The sequence below is a fragment of the Gavia stellata genome, chromosome Z (genome assembly GCF_030936135.1).
Source record: "Gavia stellata isolate bGavSte3 chromosome Z, bGavSte3.hap2, whole genome shotgun sequence".
In the NCBI taxonomy this organism is placed as follows: Eukaryota; Metazoa; Chordata; class Aves; order Gaviiformes; family Gaviidae; genus Gavia; species Gavia stellata.
This window is the reverse complement of record NC_082637.1, coordinates 21117002-21140880: the sequence shown is the minus strand read 5'-3', so window position 1 is coordinate 21140880 and position 23879 is coordinate 21117002. Positions and strand designations below refer to the sequence as shown.

At 40.4% G+C, this 23879-nt stretch overlaps 1 protein-coding gene across 3 annotated transcripts in view; it reads right to left on the bottom strand.

Annotated features, from left to right (window-relative positions):
* Positions 1-23227, bottom strand: part of GPBP1 (GC-rich promoter binding protein 1) — a 39000-nt gene extending 15773 nt beyond the window's left edge. For all 3 annotated transcript variants that reach the window (XM_059833333.1, XM_059833334.1, XM_059833335.1), the window contains exons 1-5: positions 23191-23227; positions 21272-22313; positions 20429-20496; positions 4860-4979; positions 235-358 (exon numbers count right to left, since the gene is read on the bottom strand). In XM_059833333.1, the coding sequence (XP_059689316.1) occupies positions 235-358; positions 4860-4922 (187 nt within the window). In that variant the 5' untranslated portion in view covers positions 4923-4979; positions 20429-20496; positions 21272-22313; positions 23191-23227. The remainder of the gene's footprint in view (positions 1-234; positions 359-4859; positions 4980-20428; positions 20497-21271; positions 22314-23190) is intronic.
* Between the last annotated feature and the right edge of the window lie 652 nt (positions 23228-23879).

Here is a 23879-nt window from a genome sequence, read left to right as displayed (position 1 = left end):
CGACACTCTTATTCTTCTTAAGAGAGAAATACACTTGGAATCACACTACTTTAACCAACCCTTAGTCATCACATCCTCTCCCAGAAGACCTGTCTCTCCATTACCTCTATTTTACTGCAGAATAAGTATTTAGCATAGAAGAGCTGTTATCATCAGACTTTTTTTTTCCAGCTAGACTGCTACAAAGCAATGATATAAACTTATTCAAAGTGTTACACGAAAGCTAAATTATACCTCCATTAGGTCGTCCAATGTTATGATCAAACCCATCTGAAGAGTTGTGTCTTCTGCGATTTGCTTCATAACGATTCTCTGTCCACGAAAAATTTTCAGAATGTTTCTCGAAGTTCAGTGATGACTGTAAAGGAGCACAAGTGGTAGACCTGAGATATCTGATTAATAACAAAACTGAATTATCAGAACTGTAACATGCACGTTACTCATGGTATACACAATTCATTTTTAAAAGGACTTTGAAAGACAGACAATGCAGCATTCCCAGGTATGCATATGTTCAGAGCTATGTCATCATCTCCCATGCTAGCAAAATGGAAGCTTTATCTTCTGCTCCAGCACACTGAAACAGCACTGAGGACCATGCTTGTGACACAAGGTAAAAAACCCAGGTGTCTATTTTGTTTTGGCAGCAGAACAGAGCACAAGTGACATGTTGCAGCAGAGGAAACATAAAAAAAGGTAAGAAAGGACATCAGATCACAGTTTGGAAGGCACAAAAGAAGTCTAGGATCTTAATTTGGGTGGTCAGAGACTACATATGTGGATTCCATAGAAAGCAAGGAGTCGCTTCCACCAGAGGCAGCTGTGCCCCAAAATGGCCAATTTTATTAGTCTTGTCATTATAACTTAATAAGGCAAATGCAACTAGTTATGAAATACAAATAAAACCTAGCATCAGAAGTGTACAGATTCACAAATATACTTCAAATTATCAGCCTGTAAGTAAGCACTGTAGAAATTTTAAAGAAATAAATCTTTAATATATCAGTAGGAATTACTTTATAAACTAAAACCTTATCTTGAAAATAGCACTCAGAAATCAAAATGCATCCTGACTAGAACTCATACCTAAGGGGATTAAACCAAAAAAGATCATGTCTTACAGCAGCTGTCTTCCCTGTTACTTCTATCTGGCTTTACTATTTTAAGACTATAACGTTTCTTTCACTTGCTACATGTTAAAAATTCAAGAATAAATTTTCATTCTGCAAAAGTAGTGCTTAGCCTTACTGTTATTCACACCACACATCTCCCAGTGAGCGACAGCAGAGGGCTGTGTTACCCAGCACCTCCTTGTCACACAGCCAGCTTTCAATGCAGATGAAGCGAAGTCCCCTTCCCTCCCAGACTTACTGTGCGCATATATGTTCACTGTATTGCACATGTACAAAAAATCCAACACGTCCCAGAGCCAAAAGAGCTACAAATGTATAAATGCACAGCTATGTGGAAATGTACCATGTCAGCAAGCTAAGCTTAATGATTCCTGTGAGTATCAACTTTAGTGCACCCAAAGTATCAACTTCGCTGCCTGAAGCTCACTTCCTGTCCAGACTGAGTAACATTCAGAACATACCCAAGTTCTACTGACAATGCCCCAGCAGAGCTCAAGGTGCTGTTCAAAATTCACTGCTTAAAATTCAAACTCAAGTAAGCAATAGATGTGTTTAAAATACAAAGCATGTATTTCCAAACTGTACAGAAGTCAAATGAAAAGGGATTGCCCTCTCAATTTGAGATCTGGGAAGTGAATTACTGCCTTGACAAACTTGGAGAGAGAGAAAAAACAGAAAACCACAAGGAACTATCAAAAGATCTAAGTAGTTCAAAAATTATCATAATGAATCTCAATATTTAAGTAAAAAATAAATTCTTATAAACAAATTTTGAGTAAGTTGCCAAAAATTTCAGAAAGCTCCAGATCTGTTGATCATAGATGAAATTTTAGAAGATAGCTTCAGGTGTTCATTTATGTATGACAACTAACATTGCCTTTGGAGTTTAACTTCCTTTGTTTGTACAAAATTTGAAGAACAATCACATTTTCACAAAGTATAACTGACAGCATTTTATATATAGCGTTTGAGTTGTACATGATTAATGAATCTAGTGTCTAAATTGTGTGCAAAGATGATGCAGTTTGCATTTTCCCCACATGATGGAGGTAACAGTCTATCAAGCCTCCTGTGGCAGAGACGACAGTAAACTTTGTAATCAACAGGAAATCTATTGGCAATTTCTGGAAGCTAAGAAATTACCTGACTAGGTTCAGCCAGCCAAGAAAGAAAGCAACACAGATTTCTGTAGTATAAGAAGTCATCTTATTGCTTAACATGAAGTAAAAGTAAGTTTGCAAAAACTGAGTTTACCAGTCTGTCTGCAATCCCCCCATAGATGTTTTACAGCAACCCTGCCTGAAAAGTTTCATCCATATCCCAAGCTGGCTTCACTATTCACAACACCTTCTCATTTCCATCTGCCCAACTGCAATACTGCGCTGACACAAATATAGTAGTTCCAGACCTGAACAAAAGCTTCTGAGCAATGGATACCCAGCTATTTAGGTGGACTTTGCTATATAAGTGACAGGGAGACAATATAAAAGCTTATCCTCAAGAGGAAGTCATCAGCAATAGGTGAGATGGATATCAGCCAAGCTGTAATCTGATCAGTCACATTAAGAAAACTCATTCACAATCCCAGCTTCCTGGCATCAGTTTTTTCTAATGCTAGCCTTTACCTGTGTAAGGAAAAGCCTCAGCTACCCAGGATCAAGGGGGGAAACCAAGCTCCTAAAGATGCATTTTCTGAAAGCGCCTCTTCAGGGAAGTAAAAACTGACCAAGCAGAGTTCAGTTTCTTCTTCTCAAGTCTAGATGTTGTTGATACAATAGCCTCACTCCAGATGTATTCTGCATGAAACATGAGACACCTTGCCTTCCTCACCCCATCTTTCCTCTTCATCTCCATCCCTCTTATCTGCCCTTCTCTTCAGCAGCTTTGTTGATACACAGGAAGCAGAAATAATTATCTGTCCTAGGAAATGGAGAGGACAGGAGGCCACAACATTTGAGACCTGTCTTGTAGAGGAATGACAGCACAAGCCTTACTCTGTAAACTAAGAATTACTACACATCGGGTAGGACCAAAAAGACTTTGCAAGTGTTTAATATCCAAATGTGCTGTATATCACAGAATGATGATCACTGAAGGAGGAGGTAACGCAAGGAAATAAGCTGCATTTCAAACAATGAAGCACAAGGACTGTAGTTGTATGCTTTCTCCATTACAGAGTTTTCGGAAGAGATGGAAGAAAGTCTATCTAAACTCCTTGAGGCGAAGAATCATGGAAGAGAACAGGATCCAAAACATATGCTTGTAATTAAGTTTCCCACAATTCAGGAATGAGGTGACAAAAACAACCCATATCTCAGATATATTTGAGTGGTACTGGAGTAGTTCTGGAACTTACTTTCATCTTGCTATATTGACACTTCAGGAATGCAGGTAAAGCTTTTCTAGCAGATTCTTGAAACGTGAAGATTGTTTCATACTTGTGACACCATATTAAACTAAGCTCTGACTACTTTTCCAGTTGAAAATATATTAAATTGGGAAAAGCATACCAAGAGAGTTGAATATATCAGAAATCCAGTAGAATGAAAACAAACAGATCACAGGAACCATCCTGAACATATAGGCCTGATGTTCCCAGAACAGCAACTGACAGTTGCTGATAGACTATACTAAACAAAGAAGCTAGCTAGGTCAGTGTAGAAGAAAGATAAATAGAGCAATATGAATAAGAACATTCAACAAACTGACACAAAAAATGCATGCATGTATGTGTGTGTAGACATATATAAGCAAAGCAATGGGAATACAACTTATACTGACAGCTAACTGTGCATTTAACAATAGCACAAGCCTATTTCCGTAAGTTTATAAAGTCTAAACATTTTCCATGGACACGAAATACAGCAAGAAACTTACATAAATACATTAAAGTAGTGCAATGCCACTCTCATAGCTGCAGATATGGATACTGCATTCAAAAGATTATAATGAAGAAGACAGGTCTACAAATAGGGAAACAGATGACAGGAGTTTGACTATCCAGTGCTGCATCTGCTTCTGCATTAGCACAAATTAAGAAAGAGCAGGAGGATAGGCCAGAAATAAAGAAACATTTACGAGATAGACATACCCATGACTTCCTAGAATATTTACAAATCCTAACGATTCAGAGATTGCTATTTCCTGTTTCCAAGCTAACTGTCCCATTGTATAAAGTGAGTAACAGTAGTCTAGATGAAACAACCAGAGCGAAGATGCACAACTACTTGAAAGCACCGCACCCCACCAGTAGTAACAAGCATTCCACCAGCAACTGAAGAGCCATTTCAGAATGTCTATTTCAAAAGCATTTTTTTTTAATCACTTGGATGACAGAGTAACACTTCCGTAAAATTTATAGGACACAGAACAAAATCAGAAGCAAGAACATCAAGCACATGCCTCTGTCTTGGTACTTCTAGCACAAAATAAAATAATTCATTTTAAACTCCCGATGAAGGCAATCTTAATCCAACAACAGCTCTGATAATGTGACCAGGCACATGCTTGCTTCCATAAACTCAGCTGCTCAAGCAAAAAGCTCTACTGGAGGTCCGAGCTTGACAACCACAGTACAACTACTTAAATCACGACAACGACACTTGCTAGATATCATCTGCTATCACCCTATTCATAAAGAGATTTGCATTTTTACTGTGATTGAGGTTATGACATTTAGACTTCTCTAATAATGAGAATGACTGTTCAAAAGAACAAAGAACATACCTTTGTTGATGATGGTGGAGTAGGAAAATTAAGCCAGGCTGGAGCAAAGTCATGCTGCGCCATTTAGGTCCAGTCTCTCCGAATCAGTGAAACAAGGCTTCAGCACCTCATGGCAAGTCCCTGTAATTGGAAAAAGGAGAAATTAGTACTTTTCAGATCCTTATGTTACAAGAGGATTACACTGGTATTTTGATCATTGTTTCCCTTCTGTTTTCTGGTATTATTTTCTCACACAGATCTGCTTTAGAATCTAACTATCCTCATCTTGTTCATAGCATCATATTTGTGCTTTTATTACCAAAGTGTAACACTAATCAAATATATCGCAGGTATCATGAAAATACAACTGTAACATTCCTCCCTTTACTTCCTGCTGGAGGGTAGGAAGGCTCTGCAGAGGGATCTGGACAGGCTGGATCAATGGGCTGAGGCCAACCGGATGAAGTTCAATAAGGCCAAGTGCCGGGTTCTACACTTTGGCCACAACAATCCCAGGCAATGCTACAGGCTTGGGGACAAGTGGCTGGAAAGCTCCCCCGCAGAAAAGGACCTGGGGGTGTTGACTGACAGCCGGCTGAAGATGAGCCAGCAGTGTGCCCAGGTGGCCAAGAAGGCCAACGCCATCCTGGCCTGTATCAGAAATAGTGTGGCCAGCAGGAGCAGGGAGGTGATCGTGCCCCTGTACTCAGCACTGGTGAGGCTGCACCTCGAATACTGTGTTCAGTTTTGGGCCCCTCACTACAAGAAGGACATTGAGGTGCTGGAGCGTGTCCAGAGAAGGGCGACGAAGCTGGTGAGGGGTCTGGAGCACAAGTCTGATGAGGAGCGGCTGAGGGAACTGGGGTTGTTCAGTCTGGAGAAGAGGAGGCTGAGGGGAGACCTTATCACTCTCTACAATTACCTGAAAGGGGGTTGCAGAGAGGTGGGTGTTGGTCTCTTCTCCCAAGTGACTAGTGACAGGACTAGAGGAAATGGCCTCAAGTTGCGCCAGGGGAGGTTCAGGCTAGATATTAGGAAAAATTTCTTTACTGAGAGAGTGGTGACACACTGGAACAGGCTGCCCAGGGACGTGGTAGAGTCACCCTCCCTGGAGGTATTCAAGGAGCGTGTGGATGTGGCATTGTGGGATGTGGCTTGATGGGCATGGTGCTGTGTGGTGTTGGGTGGGTTGGTTTTTGGGGGTTTTTTTGGTTTTTTTTAGGTTGGACTTGATGATCTTACAGGTCTTTTCCAACCTTAGTGATTCTGTGATTCTCTTGTAAATGGGATGAAGCATCTTGTGTAAGGTCTGATCCAGAAAGCTGTGGCAGAATTAGCTTGTTGAAATACTTTCTGATACTATCTAAAATGGATTTCAGGAGGTATTTCATTAGCTTCCTAGAAGAAGCTGATTTTTTTAATTAGTCCCTAAAAGTTAGTCTCAAAGGCTATATTAAGGTTCTTTATGAAAAAAATAGGCGCTCAGGGCCATCATAAACCCCATATTAGCTCTAGATTCAACGGAAACAGAGTCTACATGTCCAGAAACTGTCAAAATCTAGTAAAATTCTCTAGATTGAAAATGGGCAAGAGAAAATAATGGCTTAAGATTAAAACTCAGGAATACTTTTTCTCTCCCATGTTCTCCCCACAGGTAGGAAAACATATCTCAATAAGCAAGAGAATGCAAGACAATGTGAACTATATTACCTGAAGCTGAACTATAGCACGGAAAGGAAAGAAATGGATGAAATACTGCCTGAATTATAAGGAATCTTAATCGTGCTCTGCAGCTAGACACTGCAAAATTGCCAATGATTCAAAAATATTTTAAGTATTATACACACACTATCAGAAATTCTAGTGAAAACATAACAAATACTCACACACATTTCATAGGGAGACCCAAATAAACATGTATTCCACATCTCTGCACAACAGAGTCCAGATCTATTAGTCAGTGAGCATAGATGTAGTTCACTTTAATCTAAGGCTGCTGTAAGGTGAGTAAGAAAGAGCTGTGGAATCTGAACTTGATAACTGATAATTACTGTTGTATTCCGGCCTGAACCAGACTATTGCAGATTTCCAGTGACAGATGAGAATGTTCCAGCTTCTAAAAGGAAGTCTAACAGATTTGTAAGCATTAAACTGCATTTAGTTGAGCTGCCGGTTCTTTTTTATGCTGTGAGCTCATACTTAGGTTTTTAGGCACCTCCAATATCACAGTTAAACTGTAAGGTAAGATGCACAGAATCTACTACCATTAAATAGAGACAAGTTTAAAGGTATGTCTCATCAAAATAATTTGTTATAAATTATTCTGTTGAAGTCATCCAACACTCTCCCCTAAATTAACCTCAACAAAAATTTCAGAGAAATTTTCTGAAGAATCCAATTATGTCAGACTAGTAAAAAATAAATGAAGGAAGTTCTAGAGTCACAAAACTTTCACAAAAATGACTTCTCTTTCTAACAAGAACCAAGTGCACTTTTACTGATTAATCATGTTCAGCAATGGTATAGAAACAGGAAAAGGTATATGTTTACAGATGAACTAATACAAAGAGATGCTAAATTAACAAACAGCAAATTAAATGTGAGCAGACTGCAGCAAGAAAAATTTTTTGTTTTCTCCTTCCCTCAGATACAGTTCTCATCTCCAAGCAGGAGAATCATGAAATCTTTAGAAAGGATCAAGAGAGGTATCAATACTGGAAGATCAGTACAACATCATCATCATCATCTTCCGACCAAGGCACTTACAGTCTGAAAAACAAAGGGAGATACTAGATTTACACCAAATAAGAACATAGCAAAGGATCCAGGAAGTATTGCCAAGTTATCGGTGAATCAGCTATTAAGTATGGGACAACAAAGGCACTAACAATGTGATTTCTTAATACATTCACCTCACTGTTTTTAGAAAACTAGTCAAGCTTCCTAACACTACTGTTTATCCAGCTGCCATGAAAAGAGTTTATTCTTAACTGACTAGCATCCCTACCTTTTACCTTTTGTACATAAATCAAGGGCTTAGGCGAGATTTGGTGATCACCAAGTACCCGAGGACTGGAAAGGTGTTTTTAACAGAGCTTTGTCCACAGCTCACTGATACTGGGTGGGTATTTCTTCCCACAAAAATTATTCCAGAAGCAGATTCAAGTCTTCCTCATGTTCTCAATTCTTCAACTAAAAGCTCTAAAGTTTTTGATAGTGCTATTCTGTCAGATTAGTTAATCCCTTTCCTACAAAGCAGTATAGTAAAGTGGTAAAGATTGAGACCTGGACCAAAACCACACAACACTCAGAGTGCAATGTCAGCAGCAGAGTATCTGTGTATTTCAACAAGCCAATAAAAGAAAAACTCTTTTGGGACTAATTCTTCCAGCTAGTTTTGATAAAAGAACAGCAGTAACAAAAGCACAGATGCATGTTTAGAACACTACCAGACCAATTTCACAGGTTTACAGTTAAAGACTACCAAGAAAAGCAACTATTGAGGATACTGACCTCCACACCACCAAAGTCAAGAAAACACTTTCTCTCATCTGATTGTACGTATTATTGGTCTGGCAATTAGACATGGGAAAAATCGAGTATTCTCATTATTAACCCTTAGTAGCTTCTAATAGGTACAAACACCCTAGCCATAATTAAATTGGGAAACTAACAGCAGATCAGGAAAGAACAAGTATTAACACCTTTTTTTAAAAACTGTATTTTAGAGTATATATCCTACCCAGCTTTAAGTTGCCAATTCCATGTTTTACCAGGCTTCATGAATACTCATACAGATGCTACCTTTCTGATGTTGCTAACAAGTTTCTCCCAGAATATATTTTAATATAAAAACATTTTCATTACAAGCATGAGCTCTGTTTTGATGATCTGGCGAGTATTTGTCAGCTCTAAGATCCTCTTCGTTCTCAGGAAGACACTTTTGGTAAATTGAAAACAGATCACAAAAACTGGGAATGGGATGTCAGCAAGACCACTCTGTTACCACAAGCAGGATTTACTATGCTTAAACCCCTGGTGATCAGCTTGGTTGCCAAACGAGTTTGCTCCTTGCTTGCTTTCCAGCTTAAGTTAGACCAACAACTGAAACTACCACATTATTCTGCAATGCATCGAATCACTAGAAATGCTACCAGGTCTGACCTAAGTCTTTTTTCCTGCTATTCAGGTCCATTACCTAAGCTATCCCCAGCAGTCAGAGATGTTTCTGCATTCTGTGTCCCCCAAAGCGCTTGCAACCTCTATTCACATTCGTACTATCTCCAAATTTAGTAAGCATACACTCTATCTCTTGATTGAAGTTATTAATAAAAATACTGAAGAGACTTCTTTAGAAACTTACTTGACACATCCTTCCAGCTTGACATCAAACAACAGCTGCCTTTACAAAGACTGAGGAGTCACTAAGGCAAATAGGTAACATTGATCAGCAATTTACTTTAGAAGAACATTTCTGCCTTTCAGAAACATAGGACTACTTTTAAATTAAAACAAAACAAAACACCAAAACCGAAAAAACATTTAAAGTGTTGGAAGAGAATAAAAGTCAGTAGTACGCTCCCATACAAGCATTTACAAGAAACTGCTTTAATTATACTGACAGACATGAAGAACCCATTTGTCTGCTAGCAAGCCTTCTCTTACATACACACCACACAATAGATCAACTGCTGTTCACTAACACCAATAAAACAGCTGTTGTATTCCCAGCATTAATACAGCTATCAGAAGTAAACTTATTGAGGTAAACACCACAGATCCAAACAGGGTTCCACTACTTTCAGAAACTCTCTCGGTAACAAAAGAGTAGACCCAAAATTCATCACTGAATATTTAAGTCACCATTCACTAGCAGCCCAAACTTAAAATATATCTGCCATTCTTTAACCAAAGTGTCATAAAAGCTATCTTGGCTCAGTTTGTCTATTACTGAAGCAGAGCTGTACAACTCTAGAAACGTAAGAAAAAGATACTGAAATACTGCTATCCTCATACTTTTAACACTCAAATGCATTTAAATTTCTTTAATCAGACTGGTCAAAATATTCTGTCTCATCTCAGCAACAGCCTCTGGTGTCTGATTCAAGTACTGCGTAGTGACTTCAGAAAAGAAAGTCTTCCATAGCCCTTCAATTTAGGTAAAATTTACGTTTTGCTGTGTTGTGAACAGTATAATAGTCTAGGGCAAAGAAAAAAACCTGATCTTAAATTTTACTTCTTGGGGGGTAATGGGAAAGAAGTCTGTAAACCATTTTGTTTCAGGTAACATGCAGTAATTATTCCAATATTCAATTACATAAAATTTAATTCTATAGTTTTGTGAAGTATGGTCTTCAATAACAAGGCAGTGAATGCCACGGAATAATGAACAGCTGGTTCCAAATGATGTACAATGAAGAGATCTGCCATAAATATAAGTCAGTCATCCACTTTGAGCCACACTGGCAGCTGAAATAAGAACACTGCACCAAGTATGCTTCACCAACATCCAAAAAAGGTTGGGCTGGGGTTTTTTATGGTTGAGTCAATAAAGTCCTTTTGTGACAGAAACTATTTTTCACCAGTCTTAAAGCAGCTGGAAACACTACTTTTTAAACAAACTTATTTGTGTCATCTGAAAAGCATTTGGGAAAATTCAATGTATTGCCTCTGTTTTAGAAAAAAAGTAACATACTGAGAAAAGAGAAGCAGAAAGCCACTGCATAAATCAGGAGTCAAGACTGCTGTGAAAAGCGTAAGAAAAAACACCTAGAGTCAACTCCCAAACTCTACAAAAACAACAAAAAATGGGACTAAAACGACTGTCATTAGTTTAGCTTGTGCTTATCAAATTAAATGAAGAAAACAAATATTAAACAATTCAGTCAATTTTCCCTGCACTACCATATTTTTCTTTTTTAAATCAAGACAGAAAAAGATACAAGTAACATCACACTTAGAATAACAGCACAGAAATTTTAAATTTTACTTGGTGCAACAATGAACTACTTCAGTGACCAGGGACAAGAAAAGTCTAAGAAAATGACTTGGCTTGCTTTGCCTCACAAAATGAGGACCTAACATATATTTAAACAGTGGATTTAAATATCTGAAGGAGTAAATTCCACCAAGAAAAGAGACATCTTAATCCAAAATACCATAAGAATCACAAGAACAGACCAACCATAGTAGATTTATGCTAGACACACAGTCCTGAAGATCAGAAGAACAAGAGTCTAAAACAACTTTAAGACTTAAGACAAATACTTGAACCTGTCAGTTCCTATTATGCTTCAAAGTTAGAAACTAATAATTGTAACAAAAGAGTTTAATGTGTAGCACCATGCACGTGACACAAAGATAACATAGTAATAATTAATCCACTTTCTCCCATCTTCGGTGATAACCACATAAGAATACTGTTTCCCCAGCAAGTTTTTTCCCCTCTAACCCGTGCTACTTGAAATCAATATAGTGTTTAAAACACAAACTTTTTAAGCATGAAGATCATCCACTACAACCAAAGTATAAGTCAAATTATTTTTTTTTCCTGTGATAACAGAGATACAATTTAATACAGTACAAAAGCAGAAAACACCCTGTATTCATGAACTTTCGGATTAACTTATTTTCAGGTTACTTTAGTCAAGCGTTTCTTCAAGCTTAATCTTATATTACAATTTTCACCTTATCTGCCACCTCTAATTCACTAACTGGACAAAATATGGAACAGCCAAAATTACTAACATTTAGATTTTGTTTGCAAAGCTTGTTTGTAAGCTAAAAACCTCTATGCAGTTAGCAGATAAAACAGGGGCATGAAATACATAGATCTAGAAGATCCAGTTGAACAAACTATTCAAAACAGTGTTAGGGAATACATCTCAGGTTTAACAAACACAATTTCTCAAATTTTATTAAATTTGTGTGATTGCTTGATGTAAAAATAATTTTTTTAAAAATCTCTTCCCCCAACTATGTTCACCAGGAGAAAAAAAAAAAAAAACAAACGATGCTTGCTCATTCTCATACCATTTGTCCTACATTAGGGACTCCTGCCACCACAAGTAATGTCAGTTACAGATTTCACCCTCCTTCACTCCTGAATGGTTTCACCAAATAAGCAGATTGGCAATATGTGGCAGTAGTTTCTAACCACTAGTGAAGCGTGAAAGCACTACAGGCTAAGCATGGTGCAGAAGCCTAGCAAGCATCTCTTAGTCCAGCTTGTATGTCTGCATAGCACATCAAAAATGGGAATACAGTGCAGACACTTACTAGGCTCATTAGAGACAGAGTAACTGTAGAGTCACTACAGACAGAATCGGGTGCATTTATTAACTCACTTACCTGCAGCACTAAACCAGGAAGCAGTTGTACTGCTAAAAGTTACGGAGCAAAAGGATAAGGCAAGAAGACAGACCTAGACTTTTTTTTCCCCCATGCCAGGCACCTATAAAATGCTGGAAACAATTAGACCTGACAAACCTTTAAAATAAAAAAAAAAAACCAAACACAAAATAAAAAAACAAGTCTCATACTCAAACACTGGAACACTTATGATCTAACCTGGCTTCCTTCATATACTAGAAATTTATACAATGTCTCTGCACTGCTCCTGCTAACACAGTGGAACAACAGTAATTTCCTTTAAAAAAAAGTCTTCAACCTGGTCTTAAACATATCATCAAGAAAACAAAGGCTACTAAGGTCTGCAATAAACTGGTTATACAAAAAATAATTTAAGTGATCGCTCCTGCTCCCTTATAAAGATGATCCCATACCCAGAATTTCTTCTAGCTTTGCTTCCATTCATCAAATCTTTCCAGCATTAGAAACCTTCTCTATTTTTCTACTTACACAACACTAAAAGTAGCCATACAGCATGTCTGGAAGTGCATAATACTCTTCATGAGTTGGAAAAGTGACTCCCATGAGAATTCATCTCAAGGGAATCTCTGCACTGGCTGCGTAAGTGGACATGAGAGCCCGCAGACCTGGGGGCGGGGGGTGTTGAAGAAATGATCTGCTGGGATATTGCAAGGGCAGAGAGCAGAGCAAGCAGATGTAATCAAAATATTCTGAATTTTAGTTCCATGTTTTGTTTTCTACTAACAGGTCAAATAAGAAAAAATGAGCCTGATTATTAAAGTACAGAATCCTGAAAGGACTCTGGCATATGAGGTGATATGCATTCACATTTAACTGCTGTAATTTTTTGAGACTATTTTCATTATTTGATTTAAGTAGCTCTAACTAGAGAAAATACATTTACTATCACACATTTTTAATATATTTAACTATAAACACTCTAACAATTTTGCAACTCATAAGAATCATGTGTAAAAACATGTAATCCTACTTTTTGTTTTCCCAGGTCCACACCCATTGCAGATTATAGGAGGAATGTCTCAACAACACCTATTTATCAGTTATGAACTTTAAGCATCACCTTGTAACGTAGCATTGCTACCTTGTAATATCCTTCTGAGGGCATACTGTCTAGTCTTGTCCCAACAGTTCGTAGTTCCATCAACAGCATTAACAAAGATAAGAGTCTCCCTCATCGTTTTCACCTTTGCAGAATTTTACATGAGAAAAATATGAGTTTGATGGCTTACTAATTTTAAATCTGGGAAGTATCTTCTGAAAAATTAAAATATAACATCCAGAGAGTGTTCTGAAAGACTGAGGACCAACTCGCACTTCCTTAGAAGATCAAAAAGACAATGAGACTCTCCCCATAGGGAAGATGTTCCAGTCCCTTAATCTTCTTTGTGGTCCTTTGCTGCACTCGCTCCACGAAGTCCGTATCTGTCTTGCACCGGGGAGTCTATAACAGGATACAGTGCTCCACACATGGCCTCACCAGGGCTGAGTAGAGGAGAAAGATGAACTCCCCTCAACCTGCTGGCAACACTCCTCCTAACGCCGCCCAGGGAGATGTTGGCCTTATTTATTATGAGGATGCATTGCTGCCTCATGGCTGGCTTGTCATCTAACAGGACACCCAGGTCCTTCTCTGCAGAGCTGCTTAGCAGCTAGTCAGCCCCCAGCATGTACTGGCGTATACAGCTACTACTCCCCAGAGGCAGGACTTCACATTTTTCCCTTTGCTGAACTTCATGAGGATCCTCTGTCCAGTTCTCCATCCTGTCCAGGTTCCTCTGAATGGCAGCACAAATATCTAGTGTACCAGCCACTTCTCCCCATTTTGTATCACCTGCAAACTTGCTGAGGGTAAACTCTGCCCCATTGTCCAGGACTTTAATGAAGATGTTAAATAGTACAGGCTCCAGTACTGAAGCCTGGGCTACAACAGTAACAGCTTCTTCCAAATGGCCTTTGTGACACTGATCACATCCCTGACAAGCTGGGCCTGGCCATTCAGCCAGTTTTTGATACGCCTCATCATTCACTTCTCTACACATACTTTATCAGCTTCTCTATGAGGATGTCATGGAAGACAATGCCAAAAGCCTTACCGAAGTCAAGACAAACACCATCCATTGCTCCCCATTCATCTACCAAGCTAGTAACCTCACTGTAGACATTACTAGCTTGCTTAAACATGATTTCCCCTTCACAAAACCATTCTGACTGCTCCCACTCACCTTCCTGTCCTTCATGTGTTTGGAAACAGTTTCCAGGATTAGCTGGTGTACCACCTTCCCATGGACTGAAGTGAGGCTGATCAGCCTGTAATTCCCTGGATCCTCCTTCTTACCCTATGACAGGATTGACACTTACTCTCTTCTAGTACTCAAGAGCCTCTCCCAATGACCGTGAGACCTCTCAAAGATAATAAGGAATGGCCTTGCAATGACATCAACCGGCTCCCTCTGCACTCATGGGAGCATCCTGTCAAGCCCCATGGATTTACGTGTATCTTATTTTAAGTGTTCCCTAACCTGATCATTTCTCCACTGAGGGTGGAGAAAAAAAGCACAGCAGAACTTTAAGATGACATAGACATGAGATCAGAGACCGTCCCCACCCAATTTTAAAGGTGCGTTGTATAACTTGTCTAACCAGTATTTAGCTGGCAGAGGAAAGACAGTCCCACTGGTATTGAAGAGATCCAGCTTCAGGGAGGTCTTTTCAAATGTACAAAATAAAAATACTTCCCTAGCCCAGAAAGCTGTCTTCAGTTATTTAAGACAGGTTTCATTACTGTTGGCAAGATACATTTGGTAACACTATTTGTCTACTACCAGAATAAATAAATACAGCTTTGCTTTATCATAATGTCCTAGCATGAAGAAACAGATAAAAATGGTGACATCACTACAATAAGGAAGAGGCTGGTCAATATAATACTAAAATAGCCAAAACACTTAAAACCTAAAAATTTAATTTACTTAAAGATTGTATGCTTTTGGCCATCTCATGCATTTACCATATTAAATAAATACATCACATTTAAATGGAGCTGACCAAAATTTATAGGAAAAACAAATTTTAAAACAATGCTAAAAATTAGGAAAAAAAAATGCTGACAGCTGAACCCATCTCACCAGAAGCTAGAGACAAGGAAAAACAGTTCTGCATTTTCAGCTTCTACATTTGTCATGCTCTGTGGATAGCCTATATTATTTTACAGGAAGCAGTTTCTGTGACACTGGTATTTCAGAGATTGTCAGAAGATGATTAAAATAAAAGGAAACATAAACTCTAATAGCTAGGAATACTTGAATTTTCTAACTGGAGTAGCAAAGTTATTAGCAGTGAAAAAAAAAAAAGGAAGCTTCAAGCCGTGAATTCCCAAAGTTAGAAGGGAGATACGAATTCAATTTTCTCAATGCTCACTGAAGACAAGTTTAGAAATTCAGTCTATTGATTTGCATAGAGAAATCCATGAACAGAATGACTGTTAAAAGCAGATGGATATATGCACATTCATAGTTTTCAGGAAAGTCTAAAGTTAGCATGTTTGCCTATCTAAGTGACACATACCTGTGACCTTTTACCTAATGCCTCCCAGATTGTTATTACCGTAAGTACAGGACACCACAAACTACATGTGGGAACCTTAACTCCACACCTCAGCTACACACCTGTTTGACAACCCGCCCTCACTTCGTCACCATAATTTTTAGTATAATATTTATAAACGGGGCAAAAGAAGGTTGTAAGCCATCAGAATTAGAATATAATATAGTGTTGTTATGACAGTAGAAAAAATAAAAGGTTATATAATATTCAGTGTCTCAAGTTTGTTGCTACTGCTGCTGCTTTTCTTCCTTGGTAATGAGCTACAGCAAGTATATCAATTCCTTATTAAGTCAGGGAGACAAACAAAGCATATATATGAATTTCAGAGGGGTCTAATAAGCAAGACTGTATGACATCTTAGAAAAGAGTGACCATCTAACAAGAAGGGAAAGGAGGCACAAAATTTTCTGGGAGGGAATTAAAACTGAATGTTTATTACCAGAGATACGCCAAACACCAACTGTACTGCATTTCATGACAACAAAAAGAGAAAGCTATTTGCCAAGGTAATTTTTTTTTTTTCCTGAAGAAGCAGCAGCAGCAGGCAAAGTTCTCACTAAAACACAGCAAGTGTGGAATAACCAAGCAACAGAATAAATTGACTCTTCAGTTCTCCGATCTTGGGCCAGCTTCAAATGTTTCTTTCACCTACTTAGCATCAGCTAGGATGGGAAGACTATAGGAAAACTATAAAGTTTTGCTCCGAATTAGGCAAAGAAACTATATGCACAAGTCCTAGCCATCAGACAACACAGTCTCTTTTTCAGAAACAGAAACATTCAGGATTTTTCTCAAACTAAGCAGGCCTGTAGAATAACCCACTCCAAAGTTTTTCCTTCTGCCACAAAACACATTTTCTTTTAAACAAAAAATTTCTTGTGATAACAGAAATCCCTGTAATCTCTAGTTAAGAGTAGCACTATTTGAAGTTGGTAAGTGTAAGCTTTAAACAACACCTTTGTTTAAATCCTATAAATGTCAATTTTCATTCCCCTTTGAAAAACACAGCTTATTAGAGATCTTCCTTACTCTGTGATTCATTTAGTTTGAACAAAGCAAAATAAGTTAATTTCAAGTTATTTTGCTATCCAAAATTTGCATGTTAATAAAACAAAATAATACTCAAACCCTAACACAAGCTTTACAGGAGTTTTTGAAAATGGAAGCATTCATACTGATCACAAATTGCTGCAAAAGCATGACAACTACTTGAGCTAAAATCTCCTTTCTTTTCTCTCCATGCAAATGCACAGTCACAATAGAATAAGCTTAAATCTTCACAGTCACCCTTTAACACTTTAAGGGAACACATGCATGTCATCCCCCCTGCTACATTTCAATGTAAAAGACAGTTTAAGGGCATATAATTTATAAACAAGATTAAGTTTGGGTATGGTAATTCTCTACAGTTCTTTGGTTCTCTAAAATTTCTTGTCAAAGACTCACATCTCCAATAAAAGGAAAGGGAGCTGAACCTTTAAAGGTCTTCTCTCTCACTGGTTCAACAGATGTTAAAAAGTTCTGAACAATTCAGCTGAAGCCTATTCTTTCTCAACTGTGCTACTGCAGAGCAAGTAAAATCTCCGGCTGTCCCCACCATTCAATACATAACTGTTCTGATGAGTATTCTAGCACTAGACAATGAGGAAGACTAAAAGAAAATACTCATACATTTTTTTTATTTACCTTCTTGCCTCATCTTTTAAAAGAACTAAGGCTTCCTGCAAAACACTGAGGAAGGAGCAAGGCCCTCTGTCAAATCTGAACACCTCCAAGTGTCTTATGACATGCCTAGGTATGAAAAGTGTATGGAGTCAAACTGTGACGGTCAATTTTTTTAAGCATTTAGAGCCAACACATTCTCTACTACAGCCACAGGCCTGAAACCTAGCTTTACAGTGACTTAGCAAAAAAACAAACAAAAAACCTAAGGAAAACCCACCTTCATTTTTACTTGGGGTTCAAGTTCCTTGTGTGAGAATGAATCAATAAAAGCACACTCTTGCTAGATCTAGAATGTTGGCAGGCTGAGGGGGACACTGGCGTTCTAAAAATCCCAACCACTGCTTTTTATTGTATGGTCCCCTTTCTATATACAGATATGGTTCACAAGCAACAGGGTTTAACATTTGATTCACAGAAATGATGTGATGTCACAACAATCAAAACATCCTCTAGGAAATGTTTTAGAAACAGCCAAAGTTAATGAGAGAGCTTCGAATAACTTAATCATAGTTTTTATCAAAAAAAGGTTTTCCTTCTTGCACTGTACCAAAATGTAAATTTAGAAAAACAAACTATTTCGTGACACAGAATAACTTCGTATTTGAAGGTAAACTACGACCAGGTTCCTTGTGCTTGAAACCCTACACACTTGCAGTACCATTTAGTGGAAAGCTACATAGACGCTAATCTCTTGCCCTTTGCAAGGTTCGAAGTCCAAAAGCTGAAGTGTTAGTGCAGTAACATCACCACCCCGTTCAGCATACATTATATAACAAAATCACCAGGAATTCTTTTGCACTTTGGAGTCTTCACAAGATCTGAAGAAAAAGCAGATGAAAGAGGTAGCTGTTTTGACATATCCTGAGCAAATAAAGCAGAAAAACAATCCTGTGTATTTCAGCTGTTTCCCTAGCTATGTTTACCAAAAACACAAAAGGAGGTGATTGTGGAAGAGTTGATAGCACCACACAGGGCATTATCATCAGTTGTAACATGAGTAATACTACTGCTCAAACACACAGAGTAACAAAAACCCAAACAAAAAGCAAGCCAATCTCATTAAAGTTAGTTTATAGTAAGGTCTGCAAATAGTTCTCCTTGCAGGACAGAATTTACTCCTAATACTAAAAAATAAATAAAAGCAACTTCCCCGGAAGTTACTGATGAACTATCACTGTCACACTGGTTTATTCACAGATTTTAAACAGATGAATCTCATTGGAATGGAGGGGAAAAAAAGGAGCATAAAGCACATTAACTTGTGAAGTACTAACAAAGCTAAATATCTACACAATTTCCCTGTATCATTTTACAGATGTAATTCCACTTAAGCTTTGCTGCAAGTTTAAACTCTGCTTACTCTTAAAAGCTTTTGCCAACAGTACTCTCACACAGCAGAGCAGCCTACACCATGCAAGACAATTTCTCAATACAAATGTACTCATTTTAGGATTCTACCAGAATAAACGTATCAGTAGAAGACCCTAGCTGCTGACAGTTATTCCAGTACAAAAGCTATGTTTACATCAAGGCTTAAAGTATAAGCTCTTGGGGGCAAGGACCTTATCTTCATAGTTGTCTGTAAACCACTTAACATACTGTCAGCACTATACAAATAAAAACCTAAAGAAGGAATTAAAATGGACCAGCATGCTAGGCATTTTCTCCTCAATAGGCCTCACCCAAGTACGAATTCTGTGTAGGGTACAAGGGCACAGCTGTAAAACACTCCTGAATCCTTGTCAAATACATATGCATACAAGTAAGAACAACTGCACTTGCCAAACACAAACACGGTGAAAAAGAAAAAAGAATTATCCTACCAGCAAACAGAGAGATGTAAAGACAGAGTTAATTTACTAAAGCTAAAAAGCAAACTCTTCAAAACTTCCAGAAGGTAAAGAGTCCAGAAAAAGATGTGACTCAAAAAAGTAAGTGGCGGACAAGGCTCCTTGATTTCAGTGAGAGCCTCTTCTCAACTGGTAAAAGTATCTCACAGCACTGAAAATTAATAGCTTGAGAAAAGAGACACATCATTTTTTCTATGAGTTAAGAAGCAAGTACTTGTATTACTATTGTTTATGACCATACAAATAGACAAAAATCAAATGAAATGGCCACTCACGCCTGAACTCTTTCACTTACCAAATGCTTTCAAACAAAACACAAATTAATCCAACCAAAGGAATGAAGAAGACCGTTATTTTCTGTTGGTTTGGTTCCTTCAAATGTGGCTCAGTTCATTTAGTCAATCCCAAGCCACACTGAGACTCTATGTAGAAACGCAGCAAGCCACAGCCACAAGAGATTACAGAAACAGCCTCCTATTCACGTTCTCGTTTCCATGTTTTCTATTCCAATTTTGTTGTTTTGAAGTTAAAATAACAGAACAGCAAGGCCATCCAAAGAAAGCAAAATACTGAAGCTAAATCAACGTTTAGACACTGACAAGAAAACACACAGAATAGGATTACTTCAGTGAGCCTAAGAATTTAAAAAAAAACTTCTTTACAAGCAAGTCTTCCATTTGTGATCAAAATAACAAGTTACAGAGGGGTGGGGAAAACCACTGTAGTAATCTTTAGATACAGTTTCACATGCTCAACTCTACTTTTTCTACAGGGCTTTAACACAAGCCATCTTCCCAAACATCTTTGCATTGCCCTTAGAGAAAACCATTTATTTTTTTTTATTAGCTCACTACTACTAATACTTCAGTATTGCAGAAGCTCTGAAAAATTTTAAAAAGGTGGCTACTAAGGTAAATGTGTCACCTGTACCAGACACTCAGTTTACAGTCTACCCAATAATGCTTTATGAATAATAAGGGGGGGTAAAGGGCAGAGAACTTAAGTAAAATTAGTACTGACTTTTGAATTAAGTTGTTCTGTCCATCTTGATTTTCTCTGAGGCAGTAGCAATTCAGCTGAGTGAAAACCTACAAAAAAATATTGTGACTATATTAATTTCAACATTTGAACTGTATCTACCTTCAGAAACGTTTAACCACTATGGGAGGAAGGGGAGAGCAATGTGTCTAAAAATAACATGTAAAATTAGTGAGCTTTTTTGAATTTTGAATCCTTCCAAAGAGGTGGAGGTTTTTTGTCATGTTATACTTGCAGACCAGTCAGACATTCATTCCCATTACAGAACAGGAAATTACTCTGAACCCAACCTTGAAACATCAACACATTAAAAAGCTAGTTTGCATAGCCAGTAAGCTAATTTTTGGTGAAAAACATCTGGCTTCCATAAGTGACAAAGAACAGTAGAAGGAAACAAAATTAAAAAAAGCCCTACATTATAAGTACCTTCATGCTGCAAAAACGTCTGATACAAATGGAAAGATTGAGATGTGCAAGCCATCCAACAGACTTGTTCAATAAGTATAATAGCTCATTGTTGAGATTACAATATTAACATGAAGGCTAAATTAGCTACAGATTCAGTCTAGATGTACCTATTTTTTAATCTCCCAGAAAAATCACTCCTACCTACGCATTTCTCCTTGTACATGTATTCTTCAAATTCTTAAAGAATTATTCCATTAATTATTAAAAACAGCAAGTAAAAATTAGGTTCTGCAAGCTCATTTCAACATTCTCAAAAAACCCAAGAACCTCTAGGCAGTAAACGTTACTAGTTTAACCATTCTACTGATAAAACATTTATTCAAGGGTAAATTGATTTATGAACACTACAACACTTACCTAATCCAAGAGGACTGCACAAGGTGTTAGTACTGCGTGATTTGTATTTTTCCAGTTTGCTTTCCTTGAGATAATATCCCGAGTTCTTGTTGATACTACATTCGTAGCTGTTTGACATAGATTTGACCTCACAGAAATCAGCTACCCATCCTTCTTGCTTACAGATTCCACAAGGCTATTTCCAAAATTTGCCAACTGTCTGTCTCAAAAAGCTTTTTCCTCTGACAGCTTCTTCTCTCGTCTATTCCATGTACATATCACTACAAGAAGCATCAGCTCCAGGTGAAATAAATACACTTTTTACACCACAAACTGTGAAGCTGAAAATCCAAATTTCACATCTGAACTGTGGAACGCTTCCTAGCTTCGGGTAACAGAGGCATCTGTAAACAACAGCTATCTGGATACCTCCATACTGCTTACTGGCAACAACATCTTTTCAGCAAAAATATTAAATAAAATAGAAAAGAGAAAATGATAAACAAACTTCTATTAGATTCTTCATTTAGAAAATAGGTCTCATTGCAAAATCACAGAAAATGTGAAAAATAAGGTAAGGGGGAAAATATCTGCCATGAAACTTTTCAGCAATGTCTACACAGTGACTCAGGCTGCATTTAATCTGGAGCCAGTTAACAAAACTGGTTATGCCTGTGACTCAGACAGAATGTTGCCTAGAAGAAAAAAAAGTACCTGAAAGCAAGAAAGCACTTTATTTTGGCAGATTAAGTACTCAGAATTTGATAAATGTAGCCATGTATCCATGCCATGTGGACAAAAGTGTTCAAGGGTGAGGTGCTGAGTACTGCTAGAAAGAAAAAGCTCACGACTTCAAACTTCCAAGTCACTTCTCAGATGCCTACTGTGTGTTTCAGAAGCCTTTTCAGGATGAAGCACTTGGTCAAATAATCCCAGAACAGTGTCCGATATTTCTCCCCTTTCACAAGAAGCAACCGCTGCAGGTCGGTTTCCACCTTTTTTCCTCCCTACCAGCTGAAGCAAAAGGCTGCAAATCCAGGGCGCTCTCTGTAATCCAAACCGCCTACGGTAAAAAAGAACCAGAACAATCAGTTTTCCCTTTTGAAATATGAACTGGCGTTGGACAAACACACAATCCTGACTCAAAAGCAAACACACATGCAATCAAGGAGCCGAACTCGAGTACAGAAGCCTCGGTTAAGCCATCACTCACACCCCGGAGACAGCAGCAGTCACGTTTACCGGAGAGCGCAGCCTATCAGCGAAAACGGTCTCCTGCCTCTCATCCCCGAGAGAGAAAAAAAGGAAAGAAAGGGGCGTTTTTCATTTTATTGGAAAAGAGGAACAGGGCTGCAGAAAGCCCCTGGGAAGGAGGCGCTGACCTGGGCCGGGGACACCGAGCGGAAGCGCAGAACCAGCCCGGGGGAGCGGCGGGAGCCGCCCGGGGAAGCCCCGGCGCGCCCCTGGGGAAGCCTCGCCGCCTCGGGGCCGCCCGCCTGCCAGGTGCGCGGGCAGAGCCCCAGCTCCACGGCCACAGGCGGCCGTTTCTCGCGGCGTCGCGGCGGGCACCGGGAAAGGCTCCGCCGGGCCGCGCCGGGCGCTCGCCCTGCTCGCCCGGCGGGCCGCGCCGCCCTCGCGCAGCAGCCGCCACCGCCGACTCCCCCTGCCCTCCCCGAGGGCGGGCCTGGCCGCGCGGCGGGGGAGGGAACGGGGCGGCCCGGCGCCCCGCACCCGCCCCGGCCCCGGCCCCTCCGCGCCTCCTCCTCCCGCCCCGGCGCCCCCGGCCCGCCGCCACCAGACCGCCCCTGGGGGGTGCCCCGGGCCCGGCGGCGGCCGTCCCCCCGCCCCCCCCCCCCGCCCCCGAGAGCCGCGGGGGCCACGGGCGCGAGAGCGCCGCACGCGCACACCCCCCGCGCGCGCACGCACGCACACACACACACCCCGCTCTCCTCGCTCCCAAAATGGCGCCGCTCCGAGCCGCAATGCTCTGCGCGCACAAGCCTCGCGAGAGCCGCCGCGCGACCCCGCGGGAGCCCGGGGCGGGGCTTCCCGGCCGCCGCCGAGGGTGTGACCCAGCCCCCCCCCCCCCCCCCCCCCGCCCCGCCGGCGGGAGCCCCCCTGCCGTGACGTCACGGAACAATCCCGAACGTTCTGCGCGGGACGGCGGGGGAATCCCCAGCGCGCGCCCCACCCCCGCCCCGCCCGCGGGAGTCCCCGGCGCCGCCGCGCCGCCGTAATTAACCGTGCAGCGGCGCAGCCCCGCAGCCCGCGCGGCGCCACCCCTACCGGCACCGGCGGTACAACGCTGAGGTGCCGACACGGGTCACCGAAACCGAGACGCGGGCTCAGGACGCGGGTCGGTCGAACCAGCCTGGGCGGGCGCCGCGGGGCCCCGGCTGGCCGCTGGAAGGTCCGTGCGCCGCGTACGTGGGCGGGAAGGGTCGGCGAGCGCGGCCCCGGCCCCGCCGGCCCCGCCAGCAGCCTGGCCGGTGTCAGGGAGGGCGCCGCTGCCCCCGTGACGGGGCGCCTGGGCGGCGGGGGTGCGGCGGGCACCTGGAAGCGCAGGGCCCTACCGGGGCCGGCAGCTGCGGGCAGAGCGGGGACCCGGCGCCTCCCGCACCCCAGCAAG